This window comes from Sorex fumeus, unplaced genomic scaffold (genome assembly GCF_029834395.1).
Source record: "Sorex fumeus unplaced genomic scaffold, SorFum_2.1 ptg000098l, whole genome shotgun sequence".
In the NCBI taxonomy this organism is placed as follows: Eukaryota; Metazoa; Chordata; class Mammalia; order Eulipotyphla; family Soricidae; genus Sorex; species Sorex fumeus.
In genome coordinates, this window is record NW_026606155.1 from 71191293 (window position 1) to 71213354 (window position 22062).

The following is a 22062-nucleotide window of genomic DNA, read 5'->3' on the forward strand; positions in this document are numbered from 1 at the left end:
GAAGTTGGAGGGGGCGCGGCGCCGGGAGGAAAGCGCCTGTCTCGCGGGGCGCGGGGCCACTGGCCGGGCTGCGAGCGTGACTCGGCACTGAGCCCCCCCGCGCCCTCCCACCCGGGCCGAGCCCACCAGCTTCTGTGAGTTTCGGGGGAGTTGGGACGGGGCGGACACCCCCCACCCTCGTCCCTGCAGGGGGGTCAGGGCCGCTTTGTTTCCACCGCAAACCGTGCCCACCCACCCAGGCGAGGAGACTTTGGCTAGGGCCCTTCTCGTCTGGGTTTGCGGGTGGAGGAGCCCCCGACTGGGGAGATCTCTTTACCGCGAACTGGGTGAGGGCTGGGGGGAGGAGTGGCGGGAGTGGGGGGCTTCCCGGAAGGAAACGGGGTCGCGGGGTGGCTGACGCTGGGGCTTGGGTGAGAGGGGCCCTGCGGGGCCGGAGCCCCGGAGGTAACCTGGCCCCGCATCCCGCGCCCCGCAGCCCCGGCGTCCGCGCGCCCCGCGGGAGAGCCGGGCTGGGCCGAGCATGGCGCGCCTGTTCAGCCCCCGGCCGCCCCCCAGCGAGGACCTCTTCTACGAGACCTACTACAGCCTGAGCCAGCAGTACCCGCTGGTGCTGCTGCTGCTGCTCATCGTGCTCGGCGCGCTGCTGGCGCTGCTGGCGGTCGCCTGGGCCACCGGCAGGGTGAGTCGGGAGCCCATCGAGGGCGAGGAGGGGAGGGGACGCGGGTGGGGGGCGCGCTGGAGCTTCCTAGGGTCGCGCTTTCTCTGCACACCGGCGGGGGACTTCCAGGGATCACGCTCCGGCGAGCAGACCTCGGTGGTACTTCCTGAGAGCCTCGGCGGGGCGTGCAGACTGGCTGGGTTTCCCAGGGTCGCACTTTCTCTGCAGACGGGCGGGGCTTCCTAGGGTCCTGCTAGTTCCTAGTGCAAAACTGTAGGGGTGTCTTAGGGTCGAACTGCGGAGTGCAAACCTGCCAGGCTTCTTAGGGTCACGCTGGGACGTGCAGACTGGAGGGGCTTCTTAGGGTCACTCTGGGGTGTGCCACGAGGCTTCCTAGGACTGAGCTTTCTCTGCCGGAGCCGGGAAACAATCGCGGGACCCTAGCCAGATCTCCAGGCGGTAGCGTCACCTCCCACACCACCACCTCTGGGTCCACATAAGGAAGAGAGCTGAGCCCTGGATGCTGCCAACTTCCCTCAGAACCGACAGTCCTCCTGAGCTTCTGTGGGCAGCTGGCCTTAGAATAAATCCTAGAGTGGATTTTCCACTTCTCCAGGCAGGGGTGTATTGGGTGCAGGGGTAGGGGGTGATATTACACTGGACCTTGTTGGAATTGGTTCCCGGATTTTCTTTCTCTGATAGAGCCTTCAGGTCAGTAGTGCCCACAACATTTCCTGAAACTACCCTCTTTCCCTCTCTTATCTAATCCCCAAATAAATCCGTTTCCAATTTCTTTGGGTGGGGAGGAGAGGGATGTCTGTCTTCTAGTCCATTCTGGAAGCAAACTGCTCCAACTTTTCTTTTTCCTCCTGGGAGACAAGGGAGGAGAATCGCAGACCACCAGCTGAAGTTCAGGAAGCCGTGGGAGCAAAGGGTGGAACAGCAAAAGGGTATCTATGCCCAGAGCTGGGTGGTAGGAGAGCAGTCCAGGGCCACTAGGAAGGTAGGGCACCCCCTGCTGCCTAGTACCTTTCATCTGTTCTGGACACAGAGTCTTTGCGGAACCAACTGGCCAGATTTGAACACACATGGTCTTTCTGTTCACTTTCCCCTGAAGATAGGAAGTAGGGTTTGTTGGTGGGCATGACTGAGCAGGGGGCAGTTCTGAAGCTTGCAAGATTCCAAGGCTCATATTTGTTCAAAGGCGCCATGATTAGGGATGTATCTGACCCCGCAGTCATCCAAAATGAGCTGCTTAACGACCCCCAAGTCGTCAGATTTATCCACTGCAGGGCTGGGGAGAGGACTCGGGTGCAGAATCCTCCATTTCCTGCTCTGCATGGTTCCCTGAGCACTGCTGGGAGCTACCTCAAGTGGCAAGCCAAGAACAGCCCCTGAGCACCTCTAGGTGCTTCAAAAAACAAAACCAAACAAAACAAACCAAAAATATTCATCCGGGCAGCTGGAGCGATAGTACCGCAGGTAGGCATTTGCTTTGCACGTGGCCGACCCGGATTCAATTCCCAGCATCCTATATGGTCCCCCAATCACTGCGGGGAGTAATTCCTGAGTGCATGAGCCAGGAGTAATCCCTGTGCATTGCTGGGGGTGACCCAAAAAGCCAAAAAAGATATTCATCCAGGCTCTGGGGCAGTAGCACAGGGGATAGAGCATTTGCCCTGCACACGCAGACCTGGGCTTGATCCCCAGCACCCCCATATGTCTCCCAAGACCCACCAGGAGTGATCCCTGAGCACAGAAGTAAGACCTGTGCACTGCCAGCTGTGGCCCAATCCCCCCTTTTGCTGAAGTGCCCTTTTTGGTGAAGTGGATCAGCAGGAGGCGAGGGAATCTGGATGCACCCATACGTAGAGCTCACCACATAATCCTTGTTCTGCAGGCTGGGGCACATGGGTGGCAGGGTAGACCCAAGGGTTTTCCAAAGGCTCCTCATCTACCTAGGGGCCCGTTTAGGGGCTTTAGGAGGTTAAAAATGGGACCAACTAGGGGCAGAGATAAATGCCATACTGCCAAGGACTGTCTCCAGGTCCCTCAGGGAAGCTTGCAAGAGCATCAGGCTGTGGACATTCCTCAGGTGGCTGCTGTGTGCAGCCAGTGCTCACTGGGCCTCAGGCGAAAGAACATAGTTGGAATCATTACATCCTTCTATGCATCCTATGAGGTAGGATTTTCTGGTTGCTTTGGCATGTTAGGCTAGCATTATGCCTTTTTTTCCATAGATAAGAAATCTAGGACTCATCAGAAAGATTGTGAGTTCACACAGGGCAAATACAGAAAGATTCACATACGGACTCATATACAGACGATGGGGTGATCACCAGGTATTTCAGGTAGGCGGGTCCAGGCTCAGGAGCCCTTGTGGCATGTTAGTGTGAAAAGTAGATTCAACCATGTGATACTGCAAGCTCTAGCGACAGAACTGGGATAGAGACGCTTTCAGACAGATTATCTCTTTTGAATGCCAAGTAGAGGTGCTCGCTTCCTTTTGATACTCGGGTTTGCAGCTTCAAAATTGGCTGAGGGGCTTCGGATTCTTCCTCTCTTTGGAAGGACCCCAGTTTCCAAAATTGTCTCCCATCCCCTCTATCCCCCACCTCTGCACAGGAGCTGATCTCAGACCCAGGCTTCCTGACCATTGTGCTGTGTGCTCTGGGCGGTTTCTCCCTGCTGCTGGGACTGGCTTCCCGGGAACAGTGGCTGCAGCGCTGGACACGACCCCTCTCAGGCTTCGTGTGGGTGGCACTGCTCGCCCTTGGTCATAGCTTCCTGTTCACTGGAGGCGTAGTGAGCGCCTGGGACCAGGTGAGAGGTGGACCAGGAAGATCAGCGGGAAGGGGGCCGTCGCCTGGAATCAGAACCCAGGTAGTGAGCAGTCTCCCATCCTCCCTTCTAGGTGTCCTTCTTCCTCTTTGTCATCTTCACTGTGTACGCTATGCTGCCCTTGGGTATGTGGGACGCAGTTGCTGCGGGCCTCACCTCATCACTCTCACACCTGCTGGCCCTTGGATTCTATCTTGGACCCCAACCGGACTCAAGGCCCGCACTGCTGCCACAGGTGACCACAGGAGGGTCAGGCTGCGCCTGATGGTTCTGCCGCATTTGTTGCTTTCCTTAGGCATTCATGGTGCATTTGCTGACCTGGGAGTTGGGAGTATGGCAAAGGCCTGCCTTGAGGAGTGGGTGCACTGTCTCCACACGGTGCTCACCAGAATGAGAAAAGAGAATGCAAAAAGAGAATGCAAAAGTTGAAGCTTAAAGACTTTGTGCTGGGGGTGGGGGAGAGACAAGAGTGCTGTGGGATTCTAGAAGAAGAAAAGGTGCAAAAGATTTCTCGGTCTTTTGGGTGGAGTTGTGGTTCAGCATTAGAGCGGGCCTTGCATGTGTGATATCCTGGGTTTAGTCTATAGCATCAGGAAGGGGAAAGAGACTTAGCCTGGCATGTCACTCAACTACTCAGGGGTAGAGCATTTGTCTTGCATGGGTGAGGTCCTGGATTCAATCCCCAGCACTGTAAAAAAAAAAAAAGGAAGATAGGAAGGAAGGAAAGGAGAGAGGGAGAAAGAGAGGGAGAGAAAGAGAGGGAGAAAGAAAGAAAGAAAGAAAGAAAGAAAGAAAGAAGAAAGAAAGAAAGATAGATAGACAGACAGAAAGGGGGGCCAGAATGATAGTACAGTAGGTAGGGCATTTGCCTTGCATGAAGTTGACCTGAGTTTGATCCCCAGCATCCCATATGGCCCCCCAAGCATCAGGAGTAATTCCTGAATGAAGAAGAGGAGTAACCCCTGAGCATCACCAGGTGTGACCCAAAAAGAAAAAAAAGGAAAGGAAGGAAGATAAGAAAGAAGGGAGGGAGGGAGGGAAGGAGGGAGGGAGGGAGAAAGGAAGGCGAAGAGAAGGAAGAAGGGTGGGAGGAAAAGAAAAAAAGAGGAAAAGAGAAAGAGGAAGGGAGGGAGGGAGAGAGGGAGGAAGGAAGAAAGAAAGGGTTGGTGGGAGGGAGAAGCAGGGAGGGAAAGAGAGAAAGAAAGAGAAAGTGGAAGAGAAAGAGAGAAGGAAAGAGAAAGAGAAAGGAAGGTAGAACTAAGAAAGAAAGCAAGGAAGGGAGGAAGGGAGGGGGAAGGAAGGACGGAGGGAGGAAGGAGGCTGGAGTGATAGTACAACAGTCTGGGTGCTTGCCTTGCGTGCAGCGGACCCAGGTTCTATCCTGGTCATCCCATATGGTCCTCGGAACACCTCCAGGAGTAATTCCTGAGTGCAGAGCCAGGAGTAACCCCTGAGCATTGGAGGATGTGGCCCAAAAACAAACCAAAAAAGGGAGTGGGGGAAAGAGGCAGGGAGGAAAAGAGAGAAGGTTGCGTTGGTACTGGAGCTGGGGGTGGGGGGCAGAGGGGGATGCGCGGTAGGGCTTGGGGGAGGGGCGTCATTAGGGGTGCACCTCCAGCAGCCGCCTGGAAGAACTTCGGCCTCTCACTGCAGCTGCGGTCCTGTAGTCTGTGCTGTAGTCCCTGCCAGGCCCCTCAGAGGGCAGCTCCCCCCGCGAGCATCGCGCTGAGGCCACCCTGTCCCGCAGCTGGCGGCTAACGCGGTGCTGTTCCTGTGCGGGAACGTGGCGGGGGCGTACCACAAGGCGCTGATGGAGCGCGCGCTGCGCGCCACCTTCCGGGAGGCGCTGACCTCGCTGCACTCGCGCCGCCGACTGGACACCGAGAAGAAGCACCAGGTGTGCGGGGGGGAGGGGCGGGCGGGCGCAGAGAGAGGGATGCGCATGACTTCGGGCGGCCCCTGAGCTTCTCTTTCCTTCGGGGCCCAACTGGGGCTGTCGTCAGCTCCAATCAAGGTTTGTGGAAGCACTTTAGGACGCGCTGATACTAAACCATGGGCTCTCAGTCCATCCGTAGTGCCGCGAATTCAGGTGCTCAGAGCAGGATGGGGTGCTGAGCCCAGCTGGGGGTGGGGTGGAGCTGGGAAGACCAGGGAACTCCTAGTGGGTCTGGGGGAGTGTGGGCGCCAAGGGTGTTCCGAGAGTAGGGGGTCCTGACTTTGGGGAGCAGGAGGGTTGGTGTTCATAGTACATTCTCCCAGGAACACCTTCTCTTGTCCATCCTTCCGGCCTACCTGGCCCGCGAGATGAAGGCAGAGATCATGGCCCGGCTGCAGGCTGGACAGGGCTCCCGACCAGAGAGTACCAACAACTTCCACAGCCTCTATGTCAAGAGACACCAGGGAGTGAGGTAGGGAGGAGGGTGACAGGAGGGAAGGGATGAGTTGGGGTGATGGTGGCCAGAGGAAGGGAGGCGCAGAATGCCTGCAGGACTGACCCCTTGCCCCACCCAGTGTGCTGTATGCAGACATCGTGGGCTTCACGCGACTGGCCAGTGAGTGCTCGCCAAAGGAGTTGGTGCTCATGCTCAACGAGCTCTTCGGCAAGTTTGACCAGATCGCCAAGGTCAGAGAGGCCTCCCGTCTCACCCCACTCCTCCCTCTACACCCCCTTCCACAGTCTCCCAGCCTCCTCAGAATCAAGCAGGGTCCAGAGGCCAGGAGGGTTACTGCGTGCCCCATGTGACCGAGGAGACCCTTCTCAGACATCCCCAGGGACAGGACTGCTCACCCTGTGCTCCAGAACTGGGAAAACCTCTCCACAAACCCCTCAGAGCTGGGGAGATCCTTCACAGGCACCATAAGAGCTGGGAAGACCCTTCCACAGACTCTCCAGAGCTAGGGAGACCCCCCCAGAACTAGGAGACCCTGCCACAGCCCCTCCCAAGCTGGGACCCTTCCACAGACCCCTCAGAGCAGGGAAACCCCTCCACAGAAACCTCAGAACTGGGGAGACCCCTCCACAGACCCCCCCAGAGCTGGGGAGATCCCTCCATAGACCCCCCAGAGCTGGGAAGGCCTCACCACAGACCACCCCCAGAGCAGGGAGACCCCTTCACAGAACCCTCAGAGCTAGCAAGAACCCTCCATAGAATCCTCAAAACTGAGGAGACCTCTCCACATCCCCAAACATCTCCCAGTCCCCCCAAGAAACACAAAGAGAGTTGACATAGGCATCTCTGGACACCGCCACTAAACTGCCAAGCTCCACACTCCATGGGAGCATTTTCAAATCTATGAATGACTTGTAGCAGTGCTCCCACGCTATCTCAGAGTCCAGGGACACCCCCAAGTAACCAGATCTTGCATCTCAGTCACCACCCCCATACACACACCAAAAAACCCCTCTCAGTCCTGAAGGCACTTTCATAGGGTCGAATCTGACTGGGGTGAGCCACACACAGGGATGCTCTGGGGATGACACTGTACAGACAGTGCCTGGACCTGACCTCCACATGCCCCCCCACCCCAGCTGGCCTTCAGCATCCACATCCTCACCCACTCGCTCCAGCCATCTCGTTCTCCCCACCCCAGGAGCACGAATGCATGCGGATCAAGATCCTGGGAGACTGTTACTACTGCGTCTCGGGCCTACCACTTTCGCTGCCAGACCACGCCATCAACTGCGTGCGCATGGGGCTGGACATGTGTCGGGCCATCAGGTCAGCTTGGGCAGCTGGCCCATGGTACAGCCAGTGATGGCTGTAGGGCACAGGCTGGCTGGGTAGTGGAAACTTGGCAGAGGAAGAGGTGTGGCTTGGGTAGGGCAGAGGGAGCCACTTGAACTGCTCCCCACACTCCGTGTGCAGGAAGCTGCGGGCAGCCACGGGTGTGGATATCAACATGCGTGTGGGCGTGCACTCTGGCAGTGTGCTCTGCGGAGTCATTGGGCTGCAGAAGTGGCAGTATGACGTGTGGTCCCATGATGTCACGCTGGCCAACCACATGGAGGCGGGCGGCGTGCCAGGGTAAGTCCTGGAGCTCCTGGGCTGGAGTGATAGCACAGTGGGTAGGGTATTTGCCTTGCACGCAGCTGACCTGGGTTCGATTCCCAGTATCCCATATGATCCCCTGAGCACTGCCAGGACTAATTCCTGAGTGCAAAGTCAGGAGTAACCCCTGTGCATCGCCAGGTGTGACCCAAAAAGTAAAAAAAAAAAAAGTCCTAGAGCTCCTGGAAACAGTAGGAAGAGGTCACTGGGGCCTTCCACATGATGCCACTCATCTCCTGTTCCTTACTAGAATAGGCACAACCCCAGGGCACAGAGAGGGCTCAAAGGGTTTGAGCACAGGTTATGCATGTGGGAGCACCCCTCCCCCATCCAGGAGCTGGCAATGCATAGTCCCTGAAGCACCACCAGGAAACACCCAAGCTTGAGCCAGAAGTAGTCCTGGAGAACTGCCGATGCCCACCACCAAAAAATAAAAAATGTTGCAAACAGATCAGGGAGGCACAGAGGAGCAGGGAGAGAGAGCTGAAGCTGAGAGAGACAATCCAGAACAGTCAAGACCTGGTCTCGGTCCTTGGGGAATAAGAGGTCTAAATGCATCCTCCTGACTCCGGCCATTCCTCCCTCCAGGCGGGTGCACATCACAGGGGCTACCCTGGCCCTGCTGGCAGGTGCTTATGCAGTGGAGGCTGCAGCTATGGAACACCGGGACCCTTACCTTCGGGATCTGGGGGAGCCTACCTACCTGGTCATCGATCCCCGGGTAAAAGAAGAGCAGGGACCCCTACCCAGAGCATCTCTGGCCAACAACCCTAGTCTCTCCTACTCAGCCAGAGACTGAGTTCCCGAGTCCCAGTGCACTTGCTGCGGGAGGCAGGGGGGTCAGGAAGCCCCTAAGGGTGTGGGGAGAAGAGGCAGGTCTGTGATCTTGACACCCAGCTCTGCCCCAGGCTGAGGAGGATGAAAAGGGCACCGCTGGAGGCTTGCTGTCTTCTCTTGAGGGCCCCAAAATGCGTCCTTCCCTGCTGATGACCCGCTACCTGGAGTCCTGGGGTGCAGCCAAGCCTTTTGCTCACCTGAGCCATGTGGATAGCCCCGTGTCCACCTCCACCCCGCTCCCGGTATGTGCTCTTCCAACAAGGGCCCCGTGAAAGGGCTGAGACCACCACCCTCCAAGCAGGCTTAGGAGAAGATCCAAAAACCCAGGATCACAGTCCCTTAGTCTTCACTCAGGAAGCTTTCCAGGGACCCCAAGGCATGGAGCAAACTTCTCCTTGACTCTACCTGGGCTACACACCCACCTCCAGCAGGAATTGTCTGTTTAACTCAGTTCCTTCACTGTACCTTCTCTTCCTCAACCCTCATTCGGACTAGGGCAGTAACAGACCGGGTGTCCTGCTCTGGCATGGGTACATGGAGAGAGTGAGGTGACAGTGAAATGCTCACATGGCCTTCAAGAAGGAAGTCTCCCTGAGCAGGCAGAGGGAGTGTGACTGAGTGGAGTGTGTGTGCATGAACATGTGTGAGAGGGAGCGAGTGTGAGAGTGTGTGTGCAGGTGAGTATGCACGAGCAATATGAGTGTGACTGAGTGTGAGTGTGAGAGTGTGTGCTCATGAGCATGTATGAGTGTGACTGTGTGTGAACATGTGTGAGAGTGTGCATGTGAAAGTACGTGAACATGTATGAGAGTGTATGTGCATGAGCATGTGTGAGTGTGACTGTGAGTGTGAGAGTGTGTGCATGAGCATGTTTGAGTGTGACTGAATGTGAATGAGTGTGAATGTGTATGAGTGTGAGAGTGTGTATGTGTGCATAAGAGTAAGTGTGAGTGTACATGAGCGTATGTTACTGTGTATGAACATGTGTGAGAGTGAGCGAGATGAGTGTATGCATGTGAGTGTGCATGAGCATGTATGAGTGTGACTGAGTGTGAGTGTGCATGTGAGTGTACTTGAGCATGTGTGAGTGTGACTGTGAGCATGTGTGAGAGTGAGCGAGAGTGAGAGTGTGTGCATGAGTGTGTGAGTGAGCCAGTATATGAGTGAGTGTGTGTTAGTGTGTGCGTATGAGTGAGTGGTGTGTGTGTGTATGTGTGTGCACATGTAGGGGGAGGTAGACAGAGGGAAGGGGTGCACCTTCCCCTCCCGTCAGGACAGTGTTCAAGCCCTTGGTTCTGGCTTTGAAACTGCTGATCCCCTGCAGTGGATTAAAACTACTGGAATTCAGGTCAGTGCAGGCAGGAGCTGGTCTACAGGTGGAAAAGGGTTAAAACCAAGCCACTGTTTTTTTGTTTTGTTCTTTGCTTTTTGGGTCACATCCGGCAATGCACAGGAGTTACTCCTGGTTCATGCACTCAGGAATTACTCCTAGCGGTGCCATATGGGATGCTGGGGATCAAACCTGGGTCAGCTGCATGCAAGGCAAACGCCCTACCCGCTGTGCTATTGCTCCAGCCCCAAAGCCACTGGTTTTAACCATGGGCCAGACCCATTCCTTGCTGATTCTTTTGGAAAGCACCCACCAGCTGCTGGGGGAGCCTGGATCTCCCCTATAGACTGGTTCTTGGGGGGTTAGTTTTTGTCCAATGACCAGAACATCCTCATGCAGGACCCTGGTCACACCCCGAAGTTGAGATGTCCCAGGTTGAAAATTCCTCAGTCTAGTTTCCCTTTTATCTGATTTTCCCAAGAGCTGGTCAGCGGCTATAAGCTTCTTTCTGCAGAGCTTCCCCAAATCTAGTGGCTACAGCTGGGACTTTTGAAATGACTCAACTCCCTCTCCGTGTTCCATCACCAAAAAAGCAGAAATCAGGAGTGCTGGGGACTTGGAAGCCATTGGCAGAAGGGGTTCAGGGAATCATGAACCCCCTTTAAAGCCTCTACATGGGGTGGGGAAGGGTCTAAAGTGCCAGGCTGAAGACCTGGGAGATAGTTGCATGTCGGGATCACAGTGGGGGATGGTGGGTAGCCAGTGGGGGTTGCTGGGAGCCTAGAGGCAGGACAACGTTGGGTACAGTCTGCATGGTGGAGACGCTCCCCATTCCGTGCCAGACCTCCTTGACCCCCCACTGCTGGTGTGCAGGCTACATGTGTCCAGGAGGAGGTGTGGGAACCCCATGCTCAAGGACAGTTCTTGAGAATTTCTCTCCAGCCCAGAAATTCATCTCTCATCCCTAGCTCCAGGAGGTGTAGCCAGATGTTAGAAAGCCTGAGAATCACAATCAGCTTAGTCACAAAGATTGTAGAACTTCAGGGGTTCAGAGGCGGTATTTGTGCTGGTTTCTACTTCACCTCCCACCCACCCATTCTTCTTTTCCTCCTTCCATGATTTTGAGCACCTACCGTGTGGCAGGCGCTGAACTGGTTCCTGAGGAGATAAAGATGAATAAGAGTTTTCCTTGCTTTCACGTAGGCTATAGGCACTGGGGGCATGTAGGTGATTTGGAGAGGGGAGCAAAATTGAAGGCGTAGCTTCAGAGACGTGCTCACCCCTAGAGCAGTGACTTTTAATTACCGATCCACAGACCAGTGCCAATTCAACAGGAATTTTCTGACCTCTGTGAGCCAGTTGTTGTTGCCTGCTTGACATTGCTTTCCTGCGAGTACCTAAGGTTGGAAACCACAGACCTAGGGCTGTCGTCTTCCTCTACCCCACTCTGCACATGCATAGGGTTTCAGTTGAGGGGATGTTGCAGCCCCTGTGACCCGCTGCCTTCAGATGAGCCAAGAAGCAGAAGTCCCCACACTCTCCTCTGCCCCAGCCCAGCCTCAGCCCCTGCCCCTTTCCTGGCCTCTGAACCCTTGCTGCACCCCCTCTTTCTACACCAGTGCTGCACCCCTCTTTCTGCATAAGAGAATCATTGTAGCCATGGGTTTCTCTTCCTCTTTTGCTTTCCTCGTCATGGTTTGCTTCCTGCCTCTCATCAGCCCACTTCTCACCCCAGGTCACTCAGAGAATCAGAATGTTGGGTCTTGTCACTTCCACTTTATTTTTTGTTTGGGGGGGGGGTTAGGGGGTGACACAGCAGGCAGTGCTCAGGAATGACTCCTGGCTTTTGTGCCCAGGGATCATGCCTGGTGAGGCTCAGGAGACCATACGGGGTGCCAAGTACTAAACCTGGGTTTAGCATGTAAGGCAAGTGCCCTACCAGCTGTACCTTTGTTACTTCAACTTCAACCCACCAGGATTGTTGGCTCCCTGGGTATGTAGCAAGTGCACACAGAGCCCATGCGAGGTACAGATTGCCTTATGAATGACCATGTAGGAAGAAGATAAAAGAACTAGAAGTGACCTCCTCCTCCCCCCCCCACGCCCTTCAGGGCACTGGAGGTTCAATGCAGAGACTCGTCACTAGAAGCAGGGGAAACAGGAAGGCCAAGGTCAAGGCAGCTAGGCAAGGCCTCATGGCCCCATTTCCCCTCCCTTGCTCTCCCTGCAGGAGAAGGCTCTGGCTTCCTTCAGCCCCCAGTGGAGCCTGGACCGGTGAGGAGGGAGGCCCTGGCAGCTTTGACTTGGGGTCCATCTGTGAGATGCCCACCATGCTCCCCCAGGGGATGGCGTGTGTGGAGGGGGGCTCCTGCTTGGTCCAGATGTTTATCAGGGTGTGTGGTGACAGTCAGGCACTTCCTGTGCAGGAGCCGCACCCCCCGAGGACTTGATGATGAACTGGACACAGGGGATGCCAAGTTCTTCCAGGTCATCGAACAGCTCAATTCACAAAAGTATGGAGACAGGGGCAGGGCTGGGGAGGCCGCAGATACCCAGGGTCCTGGAGGGAAGTGGGGGGCTTCTCATCTCCTCCAGGAAAGATTCATCTGACTGCCCCCTCTGCCCTGCCTCTCCTCTGCTGGGGCTCACTGCCTTGCCTGCCCCCACCCCCACCAGCCAGTGGAAGCAGTCGAAGGACTTCAGCCCACTGACACTGTTCTTCCGAGAAGAGAAGATGGAAAAAGAGGTACACTGGGGAAGCGGGAATAGAGGACTCCCCAACTTCCGTTTCCTGGCTCTAGGGAAGGGGCAGTAGAGGTCTACTGAGTTTGTGACTGGGCCTCTCTCTGGAAGTGAGTGTCTTCAGGCTGGATACTGGGGAGTCGGGGGACGGGGGACTCCTTGGGAGCTGCTATTGAATTCTGGCACTGAGCTGGAGGTCGGTGGGGGCAACTGGGGTGGACCCTTTCACGGTGAGGGGCAGATGAGCAGTGGGCCCCCAATTTTACCCCTGTACTGGTTCTCCAGTATCGGCTCTCCACACTCCCCGCCTTCAAGTACTACGCAGCCTGCACCTTCCTGGTCTTCCTCTCCAACTTCATCATTCAGATGCTGGTGACCAACAGGTGAGACCATGGACAGGGTGGCCCCCCAAGCCTCGCACCACTGATTCTTCCAGAGACTGGATCTGATACACCCTTGTCCCCTTCCCTGTACCCTGTGATCCTGACCCCCCAAGGAAACACTCCTTCTGGGCTATCAGGGACCATCATGGTCCTCATCTTACTGGCAAGCCTGCCTCAGTTTTCCCTGTGCCTCCCCAGGCCTGACTCCAGCACCCAACATTCCCATTGGGGTTGTGGGTGAGGGTCTCCCTGCAGGAAAAAACAACAACAACAACAACACAATAATTGAACGTAGGAGGGAGCTATTCACTTTCCCACGCAGCTGGACTCAAAGCTCAACCAGGAAGGAAGGGACTGTCATGGGCAGACATGGCCACCAGTTTGGCCCCAATGCCTCCCTCAACCTGCCTGGCCCCAGAGAACTTACAGCATCTCATTATCTCCACTTTGCATCCACCTCGACCCATCAGCAGCCTTTTCACTTCCACAGGAACACAGCCCCCCATGTCTCCCGACAGGAGATGGGTGGGGGGCATGCTTCAAGCCCTCCTCAGCCCCTCACCTTCTCCCTCTTCTGTCCCACAGGCCCCCAGCTCTGACCATCACCTACAGTGTCACCTTCCTCCTCTTCCTCCTCCTCCTCTTCGTTTGCTTCTCAGAGCACCTGACGGTGAGGTGGGTCGGGGGCAGCAGGACCAGCTGGGCCCTTAGCCCAACTGAGCTGCTCTGGGCACCACTGCCCGCTGGCTGAGTTGCCACCCTCCCTCCACAGAGGTGCGTCTTGAAAGGTCCCAAGATGCTGCATTGGCTGCCCGCCCTCTCTGGCCTGGTGGCCACCAGGCCCGGACTGCGAGTCGCCCTGGGCACGGCCACCATCCTCCTGGTCTTCACCATGGCCATCATCATCCTGGTAAGGACAGGGGGGACCCAGACCTTCCGTCAGAGCTACCGGGGACCTCTTGATTTGCAAAGCCAGCTGTACTAATCAGGGGTGGGATGGAGACATGGAGACGGAGGCAAGCATGAAAGAACAGAGATGGCACTCATTGCCACCAACCGGGCTGGGACTGTTGTGACCAGCACCCTGGGGACATCTTTGTTCCTTTCCAGGAGGTCGGAGCTTCACTATTGAGCACCCTCTCGGTGCCTTTTGTAGTTGAGGCTCAGCTGGGATCTTCAGAACTCAGAACCAGTCCTTGAAATCTATCCCTGAAGACACCTTAGCAATCCCATGTGGCAGATGAGGCCCAGGAAGACTGAGCTACTGGCGGGAAACCCCTGATGGGGCCCAGGAGATAGAACCGGGGACTGGAGCTATAGTACAGTGGGTAGGGCGTTTGCTTTGCACATGACCGACCCAGGATCGATTCCCAGTATCCCATATTGTCCCCCAAGCACTGCCAGGAGTAATTCCTGAGTGAATGAACCAGAAGTAATCCCTGAACATCGCCGGGTGTGACCCAAAAAGACAGAGAACCGTATCAGGGTGACTGCCTTGTACATGCTATCTAGCTTCACTCCCTGGCATCACATACACCCCTGCCCTCACCACCCTAAACATCGCTGGGTGCAGCCCTGGAGGCCCCCAGCACCACTCGGGTAATCCAGGTATCCCCCAGAACTGCAGGGTTCAAGCATCATCGCATCCTAGGGCCCTTGTGTTGACTGGATAAGTTGGCCAAGAATCACCAGTGGGCCCTGAACACTGGAAGACACCCCCAGAAAGAAATCATTCCCCAAATCTACGGACGTTTAGTGCTTATGGCAGCCCCACTTCCTCCAGCTCTGACATTGCTCCCAGTGCTAAGGCTCTCCAACCGGAAATCAGTCTCCAGCTCTGGGGGAAGTCTGGCTGGGCCTCCTGATGGTGAGGTCCTCAGCTTGGGGCGCCCCTAGCACTCCCCTCATCCCTCACTTCCTTCTGCAGTTCTTCTTACCGGCAACCGCTAGCTGTCCTTTCCACACTCACAACATATCCTCGGTGACCGCCAACCTCTCCTGGGAGCTCCCCGGCTCCTTGCCTCTCATCAGCATCCCGGTGAGTGGACCCACAGCCCAGTTGTCCCCTCCAGATCCCCTCACCCTATCCTTGTCCTGGGGGGCGTGACACCACTACCCCTTCAGTGCGTGCCTGTATGTTCTTGTGCATGTGTATCTGTGTGTGTGTCCGCTCTTCGGAGTGGCCTGGGCCCTGGCGGGGTGCAGGGAGAACATCGGCTGCCGCTAACACCCCGGCCACCCACAGTACTCCATGCACTGCTGCGTGCTGGCTTTCTTCTCCTGCTCCGTCTACCTGCACATGAGCTTCGAGCTGAAGCTGCTGCTGCTGCTGCTCGGGCTGGCAGCCTCCTGCTCCTTCTTCCTGCACTCCCACGCCTGGCTGTCCGACTGCCTCATCGCCCGCCTCTATCTGGGCCCCTCCAGGTACATGTGGCCACTGGACAGAGGCACCAGGTCCTGTGGGAGGCCTATGGGGGGAGCTTCCTGAAACACCACCAGGGTGGCAGGGGAGGGAGGCAAGGGGCTGCCTGATGTGGGGAGCAGGGAGAAGGGCACCAGGAAGGGGCAGCCCTGATCCTTGGTCCTCTCAGGCCAGGCGTACTGAAGGAACCCAAACTGATGGGCGCTATCTCCTTCTTCATCTTCTTCTTCACCCTCCTGTTCCTGGCCCGCCAGGTAAGTCACTGCGTTCAGTCCTCCGGGGCCCTCCTAGGACAGGTGAGGCTGGAAAAGTGGCCATATGACTTGGCCTTTCTTCCCCTTTGCCTGACTCTTAACATCTCCCAAGTTGAGCCCAAATGGTGTATGCACTGGAAGTTTCTAAATCACCCTGCCTGCTCCCTTTCTTTTCCTTCATTTCACTCATCTGAGGGTGTGCCTGCCTCTCTCCCTTCCCTTCCTTCCCCCAACAAGGAAAAGTATGCTTAAGGGGAAAAAAAGATATATATATATATATATATATATATATATATATATATATATATAGTGGGCTGGAGTGATAGCACAACGGGTAGGGCATTTGCTTTGCAAGCGGCCAATGTGACCGACCCGAGTTCGATTCCTCTGCCCCTCTTGGAGAGCCCGGCAAGCTACTGAGAGTATCTTGCACAGCAAAGCCTGGCAAGCTACCTATGACATATTCGATATGCCAAACACAGTAATAATTGTCACAATGGAGACATTACTTGGTCCACTTGAGCAAATCGATGAACAACAGGACAGTGACAGTGATACACCACACACACACACACACACACACACACACACACACACACATATAATGGAGGAACCAGAGAAATAGTACAACAGGTAGAGTTCTTGCCAGGGTTCGATTCTTGGCATCCCATATGAGACCATCAGGGTGATTCCTGAGTTCAGAGCCAGGGCTTAACCCTGAGCATTGCCCCAAAACCAAAAATACATACATAAAAATTTGGAGTGGAGCCTGAAATAGTAGTACAGCAGGTAGAGCACTAACCCCACATGTAGCCAACCTGGATTCAATCCCCAGCATTCTATATGGTCCCCTGAACCCCCCCAGGAATACTCCCTGAGCACAGAGCCAAGAGTAAGCCCTGAGCACTGTTGGGTGTGCCCAAACCCTTCAAAAAAAAAGAGAGCCTCTACCCCCACCCCTAATCCTCTGATTCCAAAGGTAGTCCCCATCTCTAAGGATCTTCTCTCGAAAGCGGGGTGAGTAGAGGGCCTCAGGGAGTGGGCATGAATGCTCAGGAGCCGGGACTTTCCCTGCACTGTGTCTCCCCATATTGTGCCCGGACGGCCCCCCAGAATGAGTATTACTGCCGCCTGGACTTCCTGTGGAAGAAAAAGCTGCGGCAGGAGCGGGAGGAGACTGAGACAATGGAGAACCTGACTCGGCTGCTTTTGGAGAATGTGCTCCCGGCACACGTGGCCCCCCAGTTCATCGGCCAGAACCGGCGCAACGAGGTGACTTCCCTCCCTGACATAGGAGACCTAAAAACCCTAGAAATCATTTCCCAGGAAATTCTTGGCTCTGGGCTTGTGCTCTCTGGAGATCCCCCATGGAGATTTGGGGAGGAGGGTACAGCCACACTGTATCTGTCAGGTGCCGCCCTCCATCGATCCCAGATCTTAGGTTCCATCTTTGGGGAGCACAGAGAATCTGCCTCCTGAGTTCTCACTCTGAAGGAGTGTTGTGTCCAGTGCCTGACTCCTCAGTTCTGAAGCTTCATGGTGTGTCGGTGGGATTTGAGTGAAGGTTGTACATCACCCAGCTTCCGGGACGTGTGCTATCCAGAGCATAACCAATAGGCAGATGGAGATGTTTGAATCTGCGTCCAGTTCCTCACTCTCAAGGGGCACATTTAAAGTGTTCAGTGGCTGTTGGGGGCTGGCAGCGACCGACCAGATGGCACAGAAATGGAATTCCCAACAGAACAGAAAGTTCCAATGGGCCATGCTGCCCTAGAGACTCCAGGACCTTGCCAGTCTCTGCCCATGAGGTTGCCCTTCATTTGCACTGTGGGTGCCTTATTTGATTCACACTATCTTGTTGAATTTGTCCATTCTCCTTCCCTCTCCCCTTTTTCCTGTTGTCGTTTGCTGCAAAGACCGGGGTGGGCTGTGGTGCTCACTCAGGGTCTCACACTTGAGTTGTGATGCTCACACACCTGGCTGGCCACAGTGCTCCATTGACTGCATGCCATGTTGCAGGGTGCCCAGGACCCAAACTGCAGAGCTGCAGGACCATACTTGGTAACTGTGGGTGGCACTGGACATGGAATGTCTGATCTCATGCTTACATGGCAGATACATCTGCCACTTGAGCCATACCTGGGTTCCCTGTTCTCTCTTCTTTTTCCCATCATGTCACCTTCTATGCAACAGAAGCACTCTTGGCCTGAGTGGGGTGGGGGGTATTAGAGAAACTATTGGGGTGGCGGAGTTATTTCATAGTCTCAGGATCCCATTATCTGCTCTCTGCTCTCAAAATCAAAGCAGAAACTCATAGTCTTCCTGTAGGCACTGGGTCTCTTGTAGCTGCTTCTGTTTCTGTCCTTAACTTAGCTCCTAGAGAGTGGCCTCAGTGCCATCAGTGGGCCTTAAAGCAGGGAATCAGAGAGATAGTAGAGTGGGTAGGGTGCTTGCCTTGCACATGGCTAACTCAGGCCCAATCTCTGGCACCCACTGGTCTCCTGAGACCAGCCAACAATAACCCTTGAGCACAGAGTCAGGAGAAAGTCCTGAGCACCACTGAGTGTGTCCCCCAAACAAAAAACAGACCGAAAAAAATAGGACTTTAAAGCACTCATTGGGTGACAGTCTCATCTGGTCACATCTTTACCACCTTACCCTCACTTCTCCTTTGCCACACTCTCCATATTGTTTATTTTTACTTTTCTCTTGCAGATATGCAACTGATTGTCTTTGTCTGGGATCCCAGTTTTAGAAGTGGTTCCCGGGGTTTTGTTCTGAGAGGAGCCTGACCTCAATCTTCTGTGCTCTCAGAATCACACTGGGGCCCCATCTGGGATGCCTGAGTCAGTGGGACTTCCTCTGTCCCAGTCCTTAACAGGAGAGGGGTGGCCCCAGGCAGATCCCGAGGGGGACAAACACTCATTTCACCCACCCACCCCTGCCCTTGCCCAGGACCTCTACCACCAGTCCTACGAGTGCGTCTGTGTGCTCTTCGCCTCAGTCCCTGACTTTAAGGAGTTCTACTCTGAATCCAACATCAACCATGAGGGGCTCGAGTGTCTGCGGCTGCTCAATGAGATCATTGCTGATTTCGATGAGGTGACCACCCCCCCACAACTCCCCCAGATCTCAGAATTTCCCACCAGTCCCTTCTTTTGCTTCGCTCTCTCCACCCGCAAACCCCATCCCTCCTCTGCTCCACGGATTGCCCAGGTCTGCCCTCTCCGGCAACTTTCCACCCTCCCAACCTGTCCCTCCTGCTTCCCGAGCCTACACCATGGCCCTTTAGCCTCCAGTGGCCTGGGACTGGGTTCCAGGGTGAGAGTGAGAGGGACGGGGACAGAGTCTTCTCTCTGTCCAGCTACTCTCCAAGCCCAAGTTCAGTGGTGTGGAGAAGATCAAAACCATTGGCAGCACCTACATGGCAGCTACAGGCTTAAATGCCACCTCGGGGCAGGACGCCCAGCAGGTAGTACCCCCCTTCCTTGCAGACCAAGCCTCTCCCAGCTCCCCTGGGGGCACTGTCAGTGGGGGATCTTCCCAGGTCCTCATTGACCTGGCCTGCTGGCCGGTCCTTTGTCAGGATGCTGAGCGCAGCTGTAGCCACCTGGGCACCATGGTGGAATTCGCGATGGCCCTGGGGGCTAAGCTGGAGGTTATCAACAAGCATTCCTTCAACAACTTCCATCTGCGTGTGGGTAAGGACCTTCCCTTTTGGGCTCACGCCCACCCCCACCCCCGCTAAGTGCCCCCTCTTCAGAACCTATGTAAGCCACCGGGGTCACCCCGGCCCCTCTGCAGACTCCCCCTTCCAGCAGAGCAAAAAAGCTGCTGGGCCTCACCCCATCCCTTTCCTAAGCCATATCCTCCTTTTCTCTCCCTAGGTTTCTTCTCTCTGTTTCATTCCACTTCCTCTTTCCCTCCTACTGCTCCCCAAACCCCATCAGGTCCTCTCTTGGTCATCCCATTTGGGGGTCGGGGGGTGGTTTGGGAGATCATCCCATGAAGTGCTCAGGGACTATTCCTGGCTTTTTGCTCAGGGCTCACTCCTGGGGGGTGCTCTGGGGACCACAAGGTGCCAGAGGTGGAACCAGGGTTGGCCTCCTGCAAGGCAAGCGCCTTCTCTCCCCCTGGGCTCTCTCTCCCACAGCCCTTAACCACGCCTTTCCTCAGGGCTGAATCATGGACCTGTAGTGGCCGGAGTGATTGGAGCCCAGAAGCCACAATATGACATCTGGGGCAACACAGTGAACGTGGCCAGCCGCATGGAGAGTACAGGAGTGTTGGGCAAGATCCAAGTGAGGGGGGGGACACGGTGGAGGGAACTGTTGGGGGAAGCAGGAAGGGGCCCTGCGCTCACTCTCTTACCTTCCTCCAATCGCAGGTGACTGAAGAGACAGCTGAGGCGCTGCAGTCCTTAGGCTACACCTGCTACAGCCGGGGTGTCATCAAGGTCAAGGGCAAGGGACAGCTCTGCACCTACTTCCTAAACACAGACTTCACTCGAGCTGGTCCTCCCTCGGCCACCCTGGGCTGAGACACCGCCTGCCTGTGCTCTGCCTCTCAGAGCTTCACCAAAGAGATGAGTATGACCACAGCCGGATGAAGTCAGGGGCTGCTGGGAGAGCTGGGGGTTCCCTTCTCCCTGCACCCCCACAGGACAGCATCTCCTCGGGCCAAACAGAGAGAGTGTGTGAAATCCTGGGCCTGAACACGTGGGAGAGGAATGAATCTTTGTCACTAGCGAGGAAGAGGGTGGCTGCCACTTCCCGGTTTGCTCGCCAGCCCCATTCTGATCACATGTACACCTGGGAAGCATAAAGGGTTTTAGCGACATGACTCAAAACTCAGGACTTGTCCTTTCCTGCTCCCCACCCACAGATACTGGAAGGCACCGCCAAGGAAGTGCCGTTTACCTTTATTCATTCTACAGATGCTGAGTAAGCACTGAGCATGTGCTGACGAGGCAGCCTGGGTGATAGGCCCAGGAACTTAGCTTATATCCCGGCCTGTTGAGCTGCAGTGGCCAAATGGACCCAGGCTTCGCAGGAACAACATGTGAACAATGGGGGGGGGGGGGGTTCCCCTGCCCCCAGGTCCCTCAGATGCCCCCGTGCTTGCTTCTGCAACTGTCCCATACATGCATGTGGGTCTTGCCGCATCTGTGGTTTATGCTCACCTGCTCATCTTTTGAGGTCCGTGGGAAAGGTCTAGGTGGGCTGCAGAGAGAGCGTGTGGACTTTTGGGTTTTTCTCTCTGCTCTCTGCATTGCTCTGACTGTGACGAAGTGAAATGCTGCTGAAATGTTGACCCAGAGTCACCCCCAGGGTCTCCCACAGTGATCTCCAAGGATAGAATGTCTCATCCTTTGTACTCTAGGGAATTCTTTTTATTTTGGTTTGTTTGGGGCTTGTTTTGTTTTTAGGTCACACCTGGAGATGCACAGGGGTTCTTCCTGGCTCTACACTCAGGAATTACTCCTGGCTCTGCACTTGGGAATTACTCCTGGCAGTGCTGGGGAGAACATATGGGATGCCGAGATGGAACTTGGGTCAGTACGTGCAAGGCAAGTGCCTTACCCCCGTGCTACCCCTCCAGCCCCCCTGGAGAATTCTTGCTCCTGAGGGTGCTCGTGCATACAGAGAAACCTCAGCCCCACCCTGAGCCAGAGTATAGTTGGGGGGGAGGTGGGGAGGGCCAGTGAAAGGTTGATATGCAGACATGGAGGGGATAAGATCTGAGGTCTGGGAGCTGGCAGGCAGGGAGGGGCTTGGCCATGGGCACAGAGCATCTCCTGCTGAGAGGGGAGATTGCTGGCAGGAAGTCAAGCTAAGTGATGCTATCGCAGGCCTGGAAGGCCCTGCTGCCACCGGTGTCCCCATGGGCCCACTGCATTGCTCCGTACCTCGGCACCTCGGGAGTGCTTCAAAGTGTAACTTGTACCCCACAGAAAGGTGTGGAGAGGTGCTCATATGACTGTTTTATTTTTATTTTAATAGTCTTATTATTTTTGGTTTGGGGGGCACACCTGGCAGTGGGCTGCTGAGGGGCTGCTCCCCACTCTACACGCACAGGTGTTTTCCGGGGGTGCTCAGGGGGGCCATACGGTGGCAGGAAATCAAATCTGGGCCTCCGGCCTTCAAAGCACAGACTCCTCCTGCACATTACACTCTCTCTTGGGCCCTCGGTCTGGTTCTGGGTTTTGGGGTTTTTGTTTGTTTGGGTTTTTTTTGGTGTTGGGGGGTGGGGATTTGCTTTGGGCTTTGTTTTTGATTGGTTGGCTGGTATTGGTTTGTGAGCCACACCCGGTGGTGTTCAAGAATTAGTCCTGGCTCTGTTCTCAGGGATGACGCCTGTTGGGGCTCAGGGGGTCCTATGGAGTGCTGGGAGCCAAACCCAGGTCAGCGGTGTGCAAGGCAAGAGTCAGCCTCGCTGGCTCTTTCCAGCTCCCCCTAGGTCTGATTTTAATGCCTCTCCCAAAACTGAACAGCACAGGGATGGGAAGGATGCCTCTCAATCTTTGAGCAGGACCCCCAGAGGACT

At 55.6% G+C, this 22062-nt stretch overlaps 1 protein-coding gene and 1 pseudogene across 1 annotated transcript; one reads left to right on the plus strand and one right to left on the minus strand.

Annotated features, from left to right (window-relative positions):
- Positions 1 to 47: 47 nt before the first annotated feature.
- On the plus strand, positions 48 to 20489 carry ADCY4 (adenylate cyclase 4). Its single transcript, XM_056133749.1, has 26 exons — positions 48 to 134; positions 476 to 679; positions 3284 to 3481; positions 3573 to 3734; positions 5247 to 5396; positions 5759 to 5907; positions 6011 to 6122; positions 7091 to 7218; positions 7366 to 7524; positions 8137 to 8269; positions 8457 to 8627; positions 11946 to 11989; positions 12142 to 12228; positions 12392 to 12461; positions 12743 to 12840; positions 13426 to 13510; positions 13613 to 13750; positions 14768 to 14878; positions 15086 to 15264; positions 15432 to 15516; positions 16630 to 16788; positions 18472 to 18618; positions 18881 to 18988; positions 19103 to 19217; positions 19693 to 19817; positions 19904 to 20489. The coding sequence occupies exons 2-26, from the start codon at positions 521 to 523 to the stop codon at positions 20054 to 20056; spliced, it is 3225 nt and encodes a 1074-aa protein (XP_055989724.1). The 5' UTR covers positions 48 to 134; positions 476 to 520; the 3' UTR covers positions 20057 to 20489.
- Positions 2694 to 2820, minus strand: LOC130042206 (uncharacterized; annotated as a pseudogene).
- Positions 20490 to 22062: the final 1573 nt, after the last annotated feature.

What these genes read in the sequence shown, in the direction of transcription:
- ADCY4 (XM_056133749.1), top strand. Translation starts at nt 521, where the DNA reads ATGGCGCGCCTGTTCAGCCCCCGGCCGCCCCCCAGCGAGGACCTCTTC. An exon ending in GCTTCTCAGAGCACCTGACG is followed by an intron (nt 13,511 to 13,612) that starts GTGAGGTGGGTC and finishes CTCCCTCCACAG; the next exon opens with AGGTGCGTCTTGAAAGGTCC. An exon ending in TGCCTCTCATCAGCATCCCG is followed by an intron (nt 14,879 to 15,085) that starts GTGAGTGGACCC and finishes GGCCACCCACAG; the next exon opens with TACTCCATGCACTGCTGCGT.